This window comes from Mytilus californianus, unplaced genomic scaffold (assembly GCF_021869535.1).
Source record: "Mytilus californianus isolate M0D057914Y unplaced genomic scaffold, xbMytCali1.0.p SCAF_10, whole genome shotgun sequence".
Taxonomy (NCBI): Eukaryota; Metazoa; Mollusca; class Bivalvia; order Mytilida; family Mytilidae; genus Mytilus; species Mytilus californianus.
In genome coordinates, this window is record NW_026262582.1 from 20419189 (window position 1) to 20435514 (window position 16326).

Below are 16326 nucleotides of genomic sequence, written 5' to 3' on the forward strand. Positions count from 1 at the left end.
AGAATTTATTTGTACATTCAAAAGTCTAAAAGGATCACCATTTTTGATGAATACAGATTTAAAATTTCAGAATTTAGAATCCAGAATTCGCACATCAAGAGAGATAACCCATGATTCCAAACGCATATGAAATTAGAAAAAAGACGACACTTTGATATTCTACCAATAGCTATGTTAAGTTTGGTATGACCTTTTTTATTTATTTACTACCAATAAACGAAAAAATATCTAACCCTAACGAGATAAGAAAAATACCAAAGGAAAACGCCATGGAAAAAAAACCTGAAAAACAACCACAAAAAGAAAACAACAGCGTAAAAACACAACATTGAAATCTACAGAATGAGCAACACGAACCCCACCAAAATAACTGAATATGATCTTATAAAACTGACTAAATTTGAAATTCTGATATCATAGATATGAAAATTCTGTTTTAGGACAAAGGATAGACAAAAGATTTACCGTAGAAACATATCAGACATTAGAAAATTAAATAGGACAACGAAGGCAAAAGTAACATACACCTTTTTCAAAACAACGAAAGGGGACCGTACATCTTTCTAAGGAATAATTTAATAAACTTTTTGGAACCCTAGATGCGACAGTTTAACATCCTTCTGCACTTACTCCTCTATACTTAAGTTGCTCAATCGCATATTTCGAGCATTTCATTGACCCGCTAGTTTACTAGTCCTAGAGATGCTTTTAAGTTAATTATATGGTCACGTGAACCGAGTTTCTGGTCATTGTCGTAATTCCCGAAGCCATGTTTGGATATCTATTGTAAAACTTCAGTATAAATAAAGCCAACAGTAGTATACGGCTGTTCAACAGTCATAAATTGATCAGGCAAAAACAAATCCGGATTACAATTTAAAACAGAAGGAAAATACATCAACTATAAGAGGAAAACAACGGATCTATAGGTTGCACTTTGTAAATACAGCTGTTTTTCAAACCACGCCTCTTTTGGGGAGATATATAATATTCATAGATATGTTAATTTGTTAACGTACTGGTTCCCATTTATGATCTCTGTGTATCATCTCATAGAGACATCACTTGGGAATGTAACCAGTATAGAAAAACATGGTAGCGCCTAAATTTTAATTCTTAGGAGGTCCAAATATGGAGGTAAGGGTAGTATAGAGTTTTAGTACAAGTTTAAACTCTTAAAAGTTCAGGGCATATAAATGTTGAAAATATACCGCACAGCCCTATATTTTGACCTTTGAATAAAATAGTAGTGCATATAAACTTTCCGTTCTGGGATATTATTTTTCACGAAACTTCATAGTAAAAGTGTCACAGTTTCAGCCGCAAAGGGAGTTCCTATGGGAAATTGCAGTGTCTATATTTACAGAATTGCAACCTATAGAAACACTGAACTGCACCAAAAACCTACAATTCGGATCTTATTAAAAAAAATATGTCATTTTCACTCGTTTCGTTGATTGGTTATGTTTGCATTTGTAAATTTCTAATGGACTTTTCCTTTTTTAACATACCTTGGAGGTCGGTATTTTTGCTATACTTTTTTTCTCTAATAAGTTCTTTGCCTTCTTTATTATGTCATGTGAAAATATTCTATACCACAGGATGACGAGCTGTTATTTACCTGTACACAACCGCAACATACTTAGTGTATGACAAAGTATTGATCAGAACAGGTTTCACTTCAAGCAAAAAAACTGATCAGACTTAATTTATGATTTTAAAATAATCTAACTCTTAACAAAAGTTAATATTTCTAGTTTCCGACTTTTCAAATGACATTAAGATCAAGATGACGGTATGAGACAAAACATCATCTTCTATGACAGTTAAGAGGATTAAGGAACTGCTTCTTCTTAGTCCAATCTTATTGATATGTCCATTTTTTTTTTAATTTACTGGGTTTTTTTTATTATTCGAAACACTAAGGTTTTTTTTACTCCCAGGCAAAGGTTGCGCTAGCCAAACGCGTATTTGGAACAACATTTTCGAATATTTGATTTTAATGTTTTCAACCTCGATTTGATTTGATCGTCTAAACGGGTACCACTGATGAGTCTTCAATTCATGATGTTCACGAAATTCTTGTCTGAGAACCTTTAATGAGTTTTTATTTCATAATTTAGCGTTGGTAAAAGTTACAAACAAACAAACACAAAATACAAGTCTCACCAAATCGCATGTTTATGTGGTGATACAACCAGCACTACGTCAATAGCATTATTTTGTTATATCTTCATGTGTATGAAAAAGAAAATTAGATTGATTTTGCTGCGGATAGATTTTCAATAATCTATGCAAAATCAAATCACCGTTTTCTAGTCTGGGGTGAATAAGAGCTCGACATATTGGTTTATAATGACTACCTATTATGTATAAAAAATATCGACAAAAATGATAACTGATAAGAAGGTGGTAATAATATTACCACTTATACTACTATAACAACCAATAATAATTAATAATAATAATAATAATATTAATGATACTAAAATAACGAGATAAACATCGGTGGACAGAGTCACCTTGGTAAAACCCATTTATTTTCTTCATTGTATGGCATTGCGTCTGTTACTGAAATCTTTTAATTACAACTATGCCTTATATAACGTTATACTCTCTACCGTACATTTTTTACCTGTTAAAAGAGGATGTAACGTACATTTAAAAACACCTTTAAAAGGTCATAATCTGATTAAAGTTCAATGCAGATTGTTTTTGTGGTTATTTGATCTAACGGTAAGTGTGATAAAAAAATGTTTTCTCTGTAATCTTATTGAACCACGCCTGTCAATCATCATTTATTATCTACCAAGGAATAGATAACTTTAAGTAAGCTGTATTTGGCAAATCTTTTAAGAATTGTTGGTCCCCAATGCTCTTCAGCTTCTTACTTTATTTGGCCTTTTAAACTTTTTTGATTCAAGCGTCACTGGTGATTCTTTTGTAAACGAAACGCGCGTCTGACGTGCAAAATGTCAACCCTGGTATCTATGATGAGTTTATTTACAAACAATGAGGATATATAAAGGGTATGGATGGACGGGGTCTTTTAATCTGTACACTGTAATTGTTTGTATCATTAGCGGGTATGACATTGTATTATTATGGTTGAATAACTGCAAGAAATAAAAAAAATATTTTGTTTTATTTTAAATACGCAGTTATATGTATGCATATACATATCAAACAAGTGCAAATTAGACTTCAGTAGTAGTGACAAATTTTTAAAGAATTCTTTATTAATTTTGGTAAAAAAATGTATTGCAAACGGTATGGCACATTGAATTTCGGTGAGTTGTACGGTGATGTTTTTTTTACCAAACCCGTTAATTTAGACTCTATCCGAGTCAATTTAAACTTATCGATCATTTAAATGAACGAATATTGTAAAAGAGGGGTGAAAGAAACAAGAGGGACATTCAAACTCATAAATCGGAAATAAACTGACAACGCCATGGCTAAAAAAGAAAAGACAAACAAACAATAGTACATAAAACACAACATAGAAAACTATAGACTAATCAACAAGAACGCCACTAAAATCTGGGGGTGATCTCAAGTACTCCGGAAGGGTAAGCAGATCCTGCTCCACATGTGGCACACGTCGTGTTGCTCATATTACTACAAACCCTGTAACAAGTCTAATTCGGTAGGTCACTTTCGTGAAAAGAGGACAGGATTGTAGCTACGACATGAGGAACATATCTGCTATCATCTGTGAAACGGATATTCCATAACGGTCAACCAATAAAGTTGAGAATGGAAACGGGGAATGTGTCAAAGAGACAACAACCAGACCAAATAGCAGAACTCTTGATTAAATAGCTTCCTTGTGAGCAGCAGGTTACCTATTCAACACTGTAATTATGGTCCAAGTTTTGTAGAACATATATTTTCTAATTTTGCTTTTTCACAAAGTTACTGTTACTTACCTAAACATTCTTAACACAATGGAAATATTTGGAACTGTATTTTTGCATCGGAACATTGACGGTATAGAACGTAACCGTGGTTAAAGCAAAAAAAAAAAACCAAAACAACGTCATTACGACAAAATGATATTGAATGAAAATAAAGATGTAGAATGACCGCGACGAATGCAGAATGACATTCAAGCTACAGAAGCAATCAATGCAATTTTCTGTTTTTTTTTAAGTTTCTTTTTGTGTATCCCCCCTCTGTTTTGTAGATTATTTGGGCTCTTTTTTGTGAAAGATTTTGTGCAGTTCAACTTCTAAGGTATTCAATTGAAATACAACACTATATTGAAAGAAGATGAAATGAATTGAGAATAGAGGAAAAAAATTAGGCGGAAATCATTAAACAGAAAAAAAGATAGAGCATCACGAATGACAATGAAATCATGTTGATCTTGGATGCTACATGGCTAAACTGGTCTGTCCGTCCGACAGTAGGAAAGTTTTAACTTGTACACTTTTGGATTATGAAGGTTTAAACTTGAAATAAAAAAAAAATTCCGAAATTTTTATTTCCAATTTGACTTGCTTTGTCCTTCTTACGATTTTGATATGAGTGCCACTCACTTTGCGTAAACAATTATACGCCTGGTATTTAACGCAGTCTGTTTAATCGAATCTGTTTTAATGAAGGTAACATACGAAAATGACTAGCCAAACCAAATCACATGTTCATATGATGGTCTAACGAGAATCTCGACAATAGGTTTCTTTTGTTATATCTTTATGTGATGTATGTGTTTTACTATAGGAAACTACATTGATTTTGTTGCTGATATATCGTTTATACTTTGCTAAATATCGTTAATACTATATGCCATATTAAATTACCAATTACCTCTCAGGGTGAATAAGCAGTCGAAATGATTATTTATTTCGACGTCTTTAATTGTAAGAAAAACAACAACACTAATGATAATAATAATACCAATAATTAAGAATAAAATAATAATAATAATAATAATAATAATAATAATAATAATAATAATAATAATTATTATTATCATCATAACAATAAGAAACAACAATAAGAATAAAAATGATGATAAATGAAAATTATAGTTCTATTTCTACTACTACTACTACTACTACTACTACTACTTATTATACATATAATAATGATACTAAAATAACAAGATAACCATCCGTGTTCTTTATACCTTATTAATCACCTTTTCTTTTTCTTCATTTTATACGTTGCATGAACTACTTAAATCTGTTTGTAACAACAATGCCTTATATAACGTTACATTTTGTTTCGTTTATTTTGTTTTACCTGTTAAACGGAGGTACATTTTAAAACACCGTTGAAAGGTCATACTCTGAAGAAAGATTCATGTATTCTAGTTATTTGATCCAACGGTAAGAAGAATAAAAATTGTGTTGTTTGTAATCTTATTAAGTCACTTCTGTCAATCATCAGTTGCAGACAATACAAACGCTGTCAGCTATGAGGATATGGATAGAGGGGGTCTTTATTTTTGTACTTTTAACTATTTATACTATTTGTCTCTGGTCTTTATTTTTATGCCCATAATGCTTTATTATTAATATTATAGTACCAATCATTAGCTATATTTGATTTTTTGTCCATTGTTCTGTATTACCTTTTTGTTCATGATGTTTTTCTTTAGCCATTAATTCTTTAAATTACACCCACACCGCGAAAATTACAAGTGACTATTTCAATTGCTAGTGTTTCATACAGACACATGTGTAATCTGTAATCTAAATGAAACGAGATACAGGTATCTAAACTTCTTACGGTCTTGAATATTGTGAATGATTTCAACAGAGACGATTAATTTCAAGATTTGACAATTCTATTTCCTCTAATAACATAAAACATTAAGATATCATTCAACACAACAAATGACCTGATAAAAAACTCTGTTAAAGGAATAATATAAAGAGATAATTAAATGATTACGGATGTCACTAAACAAAATACGTTTCCAAAAACTAGTTTTAAGAAAAGTTCATGCATCAGGGTTTATTGAGTATTTAACGTTATTAACCATTTTTCGAATTTTTCTGGATGGCAGATCTTTGATAGACTGTTAAATTATTCACATTTGTTTTAGACTCTGGTCGATATATAGATTGACATCATGTAATACTATATTGAAATCCAATGATAAAAAAATGTACGGTGACTGTGTTTGTACGTATATAATGTTGGAGTGTCTCTGTCTGATAGTCTTCATCACATTTTTTTCCAGTCTGATTGAAATATAAATGTCTTCTCATTTTCATCATACTCGTATGAACAAGGAAAAAAGGACGTGAATAAAGCTGATAGAGATATAGATTCCAACACTGCAACAAGTGTGTTACGATATTCCTCCACTCGAGACAGTTAAACTTTTATATTTAAAGCGCGAGGCAATCAGGCATGGTGGCTTTTTTTCATGACGTCACAATAGAAAATTCTGAAGAAAACAAGAAAATTTGACGTCATGATAAAATTTCGACCAATCATTTGCCGAAGGGAACTTTCAATTTGCGTTCATTGATCAATTTCATTTTTTAACTATTTTCCTTTCTTTGTCATGTTTTTGTCTAGGTATATGAATCGGAACTGGAACTTCCTGTGTGTTTAGGAAGCTTTAAGTGCAAAAAGGGTTATTATTTGATATTTTTACGGTTTATTGAAAACTAGTTATTGTAAGTATTCTCAATTATTGCATATTTATATACCTATATGGCGTTATTGCCTTTCGGAACGATAGGTCTTTCTTTGAAGAAATAACCCGCACGATACCAAGTTTCAATATAATGTGTACAAGGCATAAAAGCTATGACACATGTAAAAAAAAAAAAAAACCAAAAGAATATCGACATCCATCCATGACACAAAATTGACATGTACAGCAAAACCACACAAAAAGGAAGAGAACAACGCTTATATTACTGTTCTTCATCTCAAGGTTAGTGAGGCCTTCAACACGGAGCAAAAAAAAAAAAAAAAAAATCTGACCTCACTGCAATTATAAGATGGTTTTTAACACCAGTTTGAGGGGATTTCTTTGCAAAATGACTCGGATAGATTTATAAGATGTATCACCACCAATCTTAAAATATTAATTATCTATAACATATACAGTCTTTTATATATACGCATTTCACTTTTATGTCCAAATAACTTCCCTGTGAATTTGACTAAGTGACTTACAGGTATGGTATTTTATGAATGATTTTAGTTATTAGCAAGAAATCACAAAATAAATTTTGAAATAACAGAAGCGCGCAATAATTTTGAACAAGCGCAAATATAGCTTTGAAGTAGTGACGTTATCAATGACAATTTATGTTTAAACAGTTTTTCAAGCTTTGCTGTATAAAAAAGAATTATTGCATACAAATTGGTGAACAGTATTCATCGTAAAATATATATTAAACTTGCAAATATGTATATATAAAAAAAAAGATGTGGTATGAGTGCCAATGAGACAACGTCCTATCCAAGTCACAATGTATAAAAAGTGTACAGTTATAGGTCAAAGTATGGCCTTCAACACGGAGCCTTGGCTCACACCGAACGTCAAGCTATAAAATGACTAGTGTAAAACATTTCCAACAGGAAACTATATAAAAAACGAGAAATGAGAAAAACTTATGAACCACGACAACAAACAACAACCACTGAACGTCCGGCTCCTGACTTTATGTAAATTTGCGATTGATCTTCTACAGACTTCTCGGGACAATATTCATGTGATAGCTCTTACTATTGTGTAAAAGCACCACAAATGCATGCAGTTGATACCTTATATTTCTCATTTCCTTATAATTATTCATTGAAATTATTTGAAGCATAAGTATCTCAACTGAATATCAACGGTATCAAATATTGAATGATTATATCAGCTAAACATTTATTCCCCTTTTTTTAAACCTGACCCTTCAGTCTGATAACAAGAGGTTATCAATTTTTAAAGATTCATATTTCATATTCTGTTTGAATTTTGATTTGCAAATAAATTATATATAGCTATATCAATAGCATATTTCTAAGAATCCTATTATTAGTCAATTTTTATTTAGCACAACGAATTATACAGACCAAAAGACTGAACAGATCTTTAATTGATCAGACAGCCCGGAACGCCTGTAGATTAAACATCACAGAAAACCTCAAAATAAAGGTAAATTATTTTTTTAGTTAGGTTTGTAACAAAAAATATATTTTTCAATTACAATATTTTTCAGTGATTGCAATAAACATACTATGTTGATTATAAGGTTATTTGATAAAACATAAATACTTTTCGGTATGATTTTGAAAATAATTTGACAGATAAACAAGTGTAATACTCACCAAAAACAAAAGTTACAGTTTACTTTAAAGATCTGTGATTTCGCAAAATGTCTTTGTTAATTAATATTAGCACGATTAAAAGTCTTCGAAATTTTAATTTTGCATCGGACTATTGACTGTATTTATAATATTCATGGTTATTACTAAAAAGTAAAATCACAAAAATACTGTACTCCGCGGAAAATTCAAAAAGGAAAGTCCCTAATCAAAATGGCATAATCAACAGCTCAAACACATCAAACGAATGGATAACAACTTTCATATTCCTGACTTGTTACAGGCATTTATATTGATCTCATATGATGGTCTTGTGAACTTCTACGTCATATGGGCTCTGGATGAGAGTTGTCTAATTAGCAATCCAGCTACATCTTCTAATTTTTATATCCAATATTGCTGACATTAAACTCATTTCATAGAATTGCTGATTTATTGAAGAAATTTCATATAATTATATAGATCTCATGTGATCGGTAGAGCTAGCAGTAAATGTTGGTTGAAGGTTCGTTCTATTCGGGGACACTCAACATGTTTTTCATGACACGTTAAAGTGTAGATATTTCATGACTACCATGACAATGACTGCCACAATTTTGATTTTGTGTTATGTTGTTAATTGTCAAACGAAACGTTTTTGTAATCCTATAATGTTTGATTACATAACGGTTCTAATAAGTGTTCTTCAACACCAAACTAATTCTATCTTACTAGACAACTTGTCGAAATGCCCATGATAACGTTATGGTAGACAAAGCCGAGTTGTTACGATTGAACATAAGTGGTCAAGTATGTTAACAGGTGAAACAAAAGTTGAAAAAAGACGACATCCAGGACGGACAAACGACTGGAAGGACCCCATATCGACTGGAAGGACCCCATATTAATATATTCTCCTGCTTTTTTTCAAGTGGGAGAAAGATAATAATAAATGTAAATTGATATGCGATTTTTAATTTTTTATATTAATCACTCTTGATGGAAAGTTACAATACTTTTATATCGTATGCATCTGCAGCGAATTTTTGTATTTAAACAGACTTATTCGGAAAGGATATAGTTACGATACTGTTGTCAAGTCATTGAGGATTGCATATATTGGTATTAATATTGATTTACTCATAGGGGCTTTGCATCGGAAATAAACACATTTATTCTAAAACCAGTTGTTGGCATGATACGGGTTATGTTCTTCTCATATATTTTATGATGGTATGATACTAAACCCCTAACGAAAGGGATTGTACTTGATTTTCATATGATGAAGACATAATCTTTCAATCAGTTTAATTGAGGTCTGGAGCTGGCATGTCAGTAACTGCTAGTAGTCCTTTGTTCATTTATGTATCATTGTCATTTTGCTTAGTTTCTTTTGTTACCTATTCAAACATCGGACTCGGACTTCTTTTAAACAGAGTTTTACTGTGCGTATTGCTATGTGTTTCTTTATTCTACATTGGCTAGAGGTATAGGTGGAGAGTTGAGATCTCACAAAATATGTTTAACCCCGTCGCATTTTTGCGCCTGTCCCAAGTCAGGAGCTTTTGTTAGTCTTGTATGTTTTTTATTTTAGTTCATTCATATGTTTTGGAGTTTAGTAAGACGTCCATTTTCACTGAACTAGTACACATTTTTCTGTAGGAGCCAGCTGAGGACCACCTCCGGGTGCGGGATTTTCTCGCTGCGTTGAAGACCCATTGGTGGCCATGGGCTGTTTTCTGCTCTTTAGTCGGGTTGTTGTCTCTTTGACATATTCCCCATTTCCATTCTCGATTTTAATGATATATAAGAACAGGAACAGTTAATTACCTCTATTAGGAATAAACACATAAATTAAGATAATATTTCAAGGAAAATTCTAAACGGAAAGTTCCTAAGCAAATGGCAAAATCAAAAGCTCAAACACATCAAATGAATTGATAACAACAGTCATTATCCTGACTTGGTTTCTTATGTAGAAAATAGTGGATTATAATTTATTAATATACTTTGATCACTCCCTTTTATACAATTTATACATAAATATATCTATGTACAGCACAAACAACATTTTCCAAAAGACCAAAAAAGTGAAAAGTATATTTGAACAAAACGCATTTGACCTACAGGTCGAACAACAAATGTTCTTAAACCCTGCTGACTGCCATTGGCGATTGACAAATAAACGGATCACCGATGAAATAAATGGATCTTAAATATAAATTTGATACTAAACAGAAAACAATGAACTTGCGGAAAAGATGGTATACCGCAAACAAAAGGTGCAAAGGTTTTTGTACACCATATCCGGATAACGACAATTAATGTCCATCTTCAGTGATGTTAGGGATCGAAACGGTATTTGGAAAGCCATACAATTTACCTCAATTTAGGATGGACTCTTGAATTTTGAAGAATCAAAGTAGGATGAACGGATCATATAAACCCGAAGGCAAATATAATACAAGCCCAAACGAAAAAATATAAACAAGCCTAAATTGAAAACAACGTTCAAACCTATGATTGCGTTGGATAAAAACCACAATTTTTATACGTGTGCATGCAAAACAAATTTCTTGTTATAGGGGTCTTAATACAGCACAAACAACATTTTTCAAAAGACCAATAAAGTGAAAAGTGTAGTTTAACAAAACGCATTTGACTAACAGGTCGAACAACAAATGTTCTTATATTCTTCGATATATCTTCGATTGCCAAATAAACGGAACACCGATGAAATAAATGGATCTTAATTATAAATTTAATACTAAACAGAAAACAATGAACTTGCGGAAAAGATCATCGGTGATCCGTTTTTTGGCAATCGCCAATGGCAGTCAGCAGGGTTTAAGAACATTTGAACGCAATCATAGGTTGGAACGTTGTTTTTAATTGAGACTTGTATATATCTATGTGTATATACAACACACTCCGTATATAAATTTGTCATATAACTTGAATTGATTCCAAATATTGCACAAATGATTACCCCTTAAAGTACGTCATACTATGGATGGTTATTCTTCAAAATCAATCATGAAATCATAAAATAAATAAGATTCTGATCCTATATGACTTGAAATTAAAGATGAATTACATAAAACGATTGATATAATAGATAAAACATTGACATGACCTTTAATACCAAACTTAATACCAGGTTGTTGTTAGCATTGTAATGACATAGTTTATTTTGTAGTATGTTGTATTTTATATGTTATAATTTACCGATTTAAATATCGAAGGAAATAATGTCATTGTAAGTTTAAATTAAAAATTGTTTATTCATTCAGTCAACTAATATTGCCAAAAAGAGATAATTGTCATTGTCTGTTCTAATTGTGTCACATACATAATTAATTCTTTTAAGAAATCATATACGAAATTGGGATAAACAATAGCTTCCTTGTTTTCGTCACGTCATGCAATAAGAAAAAGCGAAATTTCGCAATAAGAATTTACGGTTTAAACATGTTAAATACTCTTCAACTTCGCATACAGCTGTTTTGATCCGAGCGTCACTGATGAGTCTTATGTTGACAAAAAGCGTCTCTCGTAAGATCAGAATTCTATATATGTATCAATAATGAGTTCTTCTCAACGTAAATCAAACGAAGATCGATAGGGACATTACATTCTTAAAATATCTCTTTCTAAAAATGGCACTACCCATGTCATAGTCGACGATGTTCAGTTCTAAGAGAACATTTCTTACTTCCAATTCGAACTGAGAAAATGTGAAATATCAAGCTGGGAATTCTAAATGAGAATTGTCAGATTGAACGTCAGAAATGTCAAGTAGGAGATCAGAAATGTCAATATAGAGGTGAGATATATCAACTTGAAATGCAAAAAATGTAAAATTGGAAGTGAGAAATTTCAAAATTATATTCAGAACTTTTATAAATCTTTAAGAACGTACCTACCAGTCTTATGATTCAATAGATTATAAAGACGTATAATTAAGGCTTTATTTTTAGTCCTTTTTGTTCAAAATAGATTGTATAAGATTTTGAACTTTTGAACATAATGGTCTCGAGCATCACTTGAGAGAAATTAATTGTCGAAATGCGCATCGATTAATAGAAAATTGTACCGTTGATGCTATTACATAACATCACAAGGAAATCCAACGATTTGGCGGGAACACGAACCGGAAGTTAATTTGGCAAACACCGAACCGGAAGCTAATTTGGCACACACCCAACTGGAAATTAATTTGGAAATACAAACTGGATTTTCATTTGGCGCACACCCATGTACTTTGGAATGATACACTTCTGCTACTAAGGGCCCTTGATATGCTCTACCTGATGATAAATCATAATCAATTCATTTCGTGAAATTTAAAATATCAAGAAGAGGATTATATATTTGTCCAGTTAAGGGCATTTGTAATAACATTTGCAGTAATAAAACTACAATATGATTTGATAAAACAATATGTGTTTAATAGAACTCTTTTATTCATTTCTAGGAATGGACACCTTCAATACTGCACAAACAGAGAAGTTGATTCTTAAATTGGCAGAAATAAGGGAGAGCGTCCTTCGGAAGTAGGTATATATATAAAGAAAACAATTATCATACCACTTTTATATCTGAAATATTGTTCACCAAAATGTTAAAGCAATCTCAAGACATCGTATACCTGTTGACCATGTAAAAGTGTGATACCAAATATGTTGTCGAGAGAAGATTCGAAGTCGAGGCTATAGTACAACAATGTAAACTCACCATTACCCCAATTCACATTCAGATGTCATTTATTCAAGCTGCAAATTGTAAGATTCACTGATTGAATGGTTAAGCTTATAGTAATTTAATGTAAAAGTTAACATCCAAATTTTCTTATCAATCTTTTTGATGTGTTCTATTTTATATTAATATTTTGCTTTTTGACATTTGATAGTTACGGCCTTTCAATATTTGGTGTCGATGTCTATAATTGAAAAACAGTTTTCGAGATGTGCCTTTGGTGCAATAGATTTTTTTCAATTTAATTAATTTCCTGGAACTCTTATTCTATTTCAGATAAATTTTCGTATTTAATCCGATTTTCCACAACCGAAACATGAGTAAGAACGAAAGAAAGGAATTGAGAATGAAGAAATAAATAAATAAAAACCCACAAAATAATGCAAACATATGATATAGGGTACACGCACCACTATAAACTATCAGTTAAGGGTTTTCCTACTTTTTGAACTACGTATTTCTTTTATATTGTCATCAATTAACATAACATGCTTTCATTTCATGCGAATTTTTTGACTCTTTTCTCGCCGAGTTTTTGTCTTAGGTACATGTATTTAGTACCACCTGATATTGGCATCCTTCCAATATTGTTATACCTTTTTTTTCTTCATAAAACACTTATTCTTTAATTGTAGATGTGATACGCCTTCTTCTACAGAAGAAACATTTTTAAATGAAAGTATAACGAATGTACAGACATACTTAAATATACTTTCCGAGAGGTATGTAAATATGTAATGTCCGTTTGCAATTGGTGACCGCGTTACAAGAGATCAATTATTTGTTTACATTTAATTTAATCAGAAAATCAGGTTCATATTTTACAAAGTAAAGAAAATAAATCCTGCACGTAGGAGCCAGAAAAAATGCCTTTGTCATTAAGCGAAAACAATAAATTTTGTGTTTAAGTCATCTTTTGCAGAATGACCATATACATTTTTTTTCGGCTGTTATACAACGTTGACATATGTGGTAACAGGAACTGCTACCATTTTTTTTTCTAGTTTGTGTTGTCTCCAAGAAATACTGAAACACCACTGGTATTCTATTAAAATGCATAACGAATAATTGCGCTCTTGTAACCACCAGGTTGATTGTCGACTATCGAAACTGTAAAGGGATTATTTAAACTCCGTTATACAAATAACTAAGTCATTGATAACGATATGTTTTAACGTTACAAATTCTATTTGTATAGTCAACCTTTCTCTGAAGACTGAAACTATTTTACATCCAATTTGTCTCGTCTTCAGTAATGAGTAATTGGTTTGATGTTTTTTTGCTAAATATTTTCGGGAAAATAGTCCAGCACAGTCAAGATAACAGTTAATCAAACGACAGTGTATTGAAGCACTGGGATGAAATCAAACATGGAAACTCGAAATCACATTACACAGGTTAGAGGAGGAGAAAACATCGTATTTAAATCAACGATACACAGGAACTATCGAATGACCTATACTCAAAGATAAGCTACTGAAAGACAAATACAATTGCAAGGATGACAAAAATCATGGTCTATGAAGAATAGGGGAAACTTTTTACCAAGCAACAGAAACGTTATGAGAGAAGAGACGGCCTGAAATGTGTTGAATAGAGCAACATATGTCCGGTGACATGTAGACTTTATTTATTTGTTTGAATAAAACAACATAGTTAAACTTAACAATTGAAGAGTTCGTGAAATATTACTCTCCCCCAAAACCTATAGCAACGTTATCATCATTTTCTGATGACCAAATATGAACATATTCCTCTCTGGACGTGTAAGGATTTCATATGACGTAACTGAAAGAGAGAAGACATATGACGTGAAATGCCAATAAACGTAATTTTGTCATGCCAAAAGTTTTCTTCGAAGGACGAAATGTCCGTAAACACTTATCTGAATCAATTGATGGGATTTTGAAAAAAATACTTTTATAATATTACACGTATATACGGGAATAGTGTTATGCTTAATATGCAAAAATAATTGATTTCCTATATAGTATGTTACCCCTCGCCCCTTAAAATAAAAAAACAACCCAACAAACATCCCCCCCCCCCAAAAAAAAATCAAACAAACAACAAAAAAAAAAAAAAAAACAACAACACAAAAGTAAATAATAAAACAAAAAGCAAAGAAAGAACTAATATTTGTTTCAGCATTATGCATTTATTAGGACGATGAAAGATTAATCTGATGTATTACATATTTTTTCTTTAGGGATGTCATTGAGTATGACAAAGACACTTTGGGAATAATTCAACGATTGAAGCAGAATCTGAAATTTCTATCGGAAAACAGGTAAGTGTATGAAAAGTGTTAATGTCTAGTTCATTTCCTGTATTCCTATCGAAATTATACAGAATAAAATTAAGAATGGAAATGGGGAATGTGTCAAAGAGACAACAACCCGACCATAGAACAGACAACAGCAGAAGGTCACCAACAGGTCTTCAATGCAGCGAGAAATTCCAGCACCGGGAGGCGTCCTTCAGCTGGCCCCTAAACAAATATATATACTAGTTCAGTGATAATGAACGCCATACTAAACTCCAAATTGTACACAAGAAACTAAAATTAAAAATAATACAAGACTGACAAAGGCTAGAGGCTCCTGACTTGGGACAGGCGCAAAAATGCGGCGGGGTTAAACATGTTTATGAGATCTCAACCCTCCCCCTATACCTCTAGCCAATGTAGAAAAGTAAACGCATAACAATACGCACATTAAAATTCAGTTCAAGAGAAGTCCGAGTCTGATGTCAGAAGATGTAACCAAAGAAAATAAACAATATGACAATAATACATAAATAACAACAGACTACTAGCAGTTAAATGACATGCCAGCTCCAGACTTCAATTAAACTGATTGAAAGATTATGTCTTCATCATATGAATATCAGGCACAATCCTTCCCGTTAGGGGTTTAGTATCATACCATCATAACATATATGAGAAGAACATAACCCGTGTCATGCCAACAACTGGTTTTTAAATAAATGTGTTTAGTGCCGATGCAAAGACCCTATAAGTGAATCAATATTAACGCCAAAATATGCAATCTTTAATGACCTGACAACAGTATCGTAACTATATCCCTTCTTAATAAGTCTATTTAAAGGTTTTGTTAGCTTCAGAGGTGAATACTGACATTTTTGTGCTTTATAAAGAATATTTCCATAAAAAATTGGATCTGAAATACCTGAACGTATAAGAAGTCTGCATGTTGAGCTATATTTACGAATGATGTCCTTATACCGATGATAAAATTTAGTAAATGTTTTGACTAGTTTGTGATATCGAAA

At 31.9% G+C, this 16326-nt stretch overlaps 1 protein-coding gene across 12 annotated transcripts in view; it reads left to right on the top strand.

Annotated features, from left to right (window-relative positions):
- Positions 1–16326, top strand: part of LOC127717739 (uncharacterized) — a 175904-nt gene that overhangs the window by 145967 nt on the left and 13611 nt on the right. The window contains exons 1-4 of one of the 12 annotated variants that reach the window (XM_052223529.1): positions 8025–8125; positions 12752–12830; positions 13668–13754; positions 15242–15322. The exons of 10 other annotated variants lie outside the window; for them this stretch is intronic. In XM_052223529.1, coding sequence (XP_052079489.1) covers positions 12754–12830; positions 13668–13754; positions 15242–15322 — 245 coding nt within the window. In that variant the 5' untranslated portion in view covers positions 8025–8125; positions 12752–12753. Of the gene's footprint in view, positions 1–8024; positions 8126–12751; positions 12835–13667; positions 13755–15241; positions 15323–16326 lie in introns of those variants that run through there. One more of the 12 variants, XM_052223534.1, reaches the window with a different exon arrangement.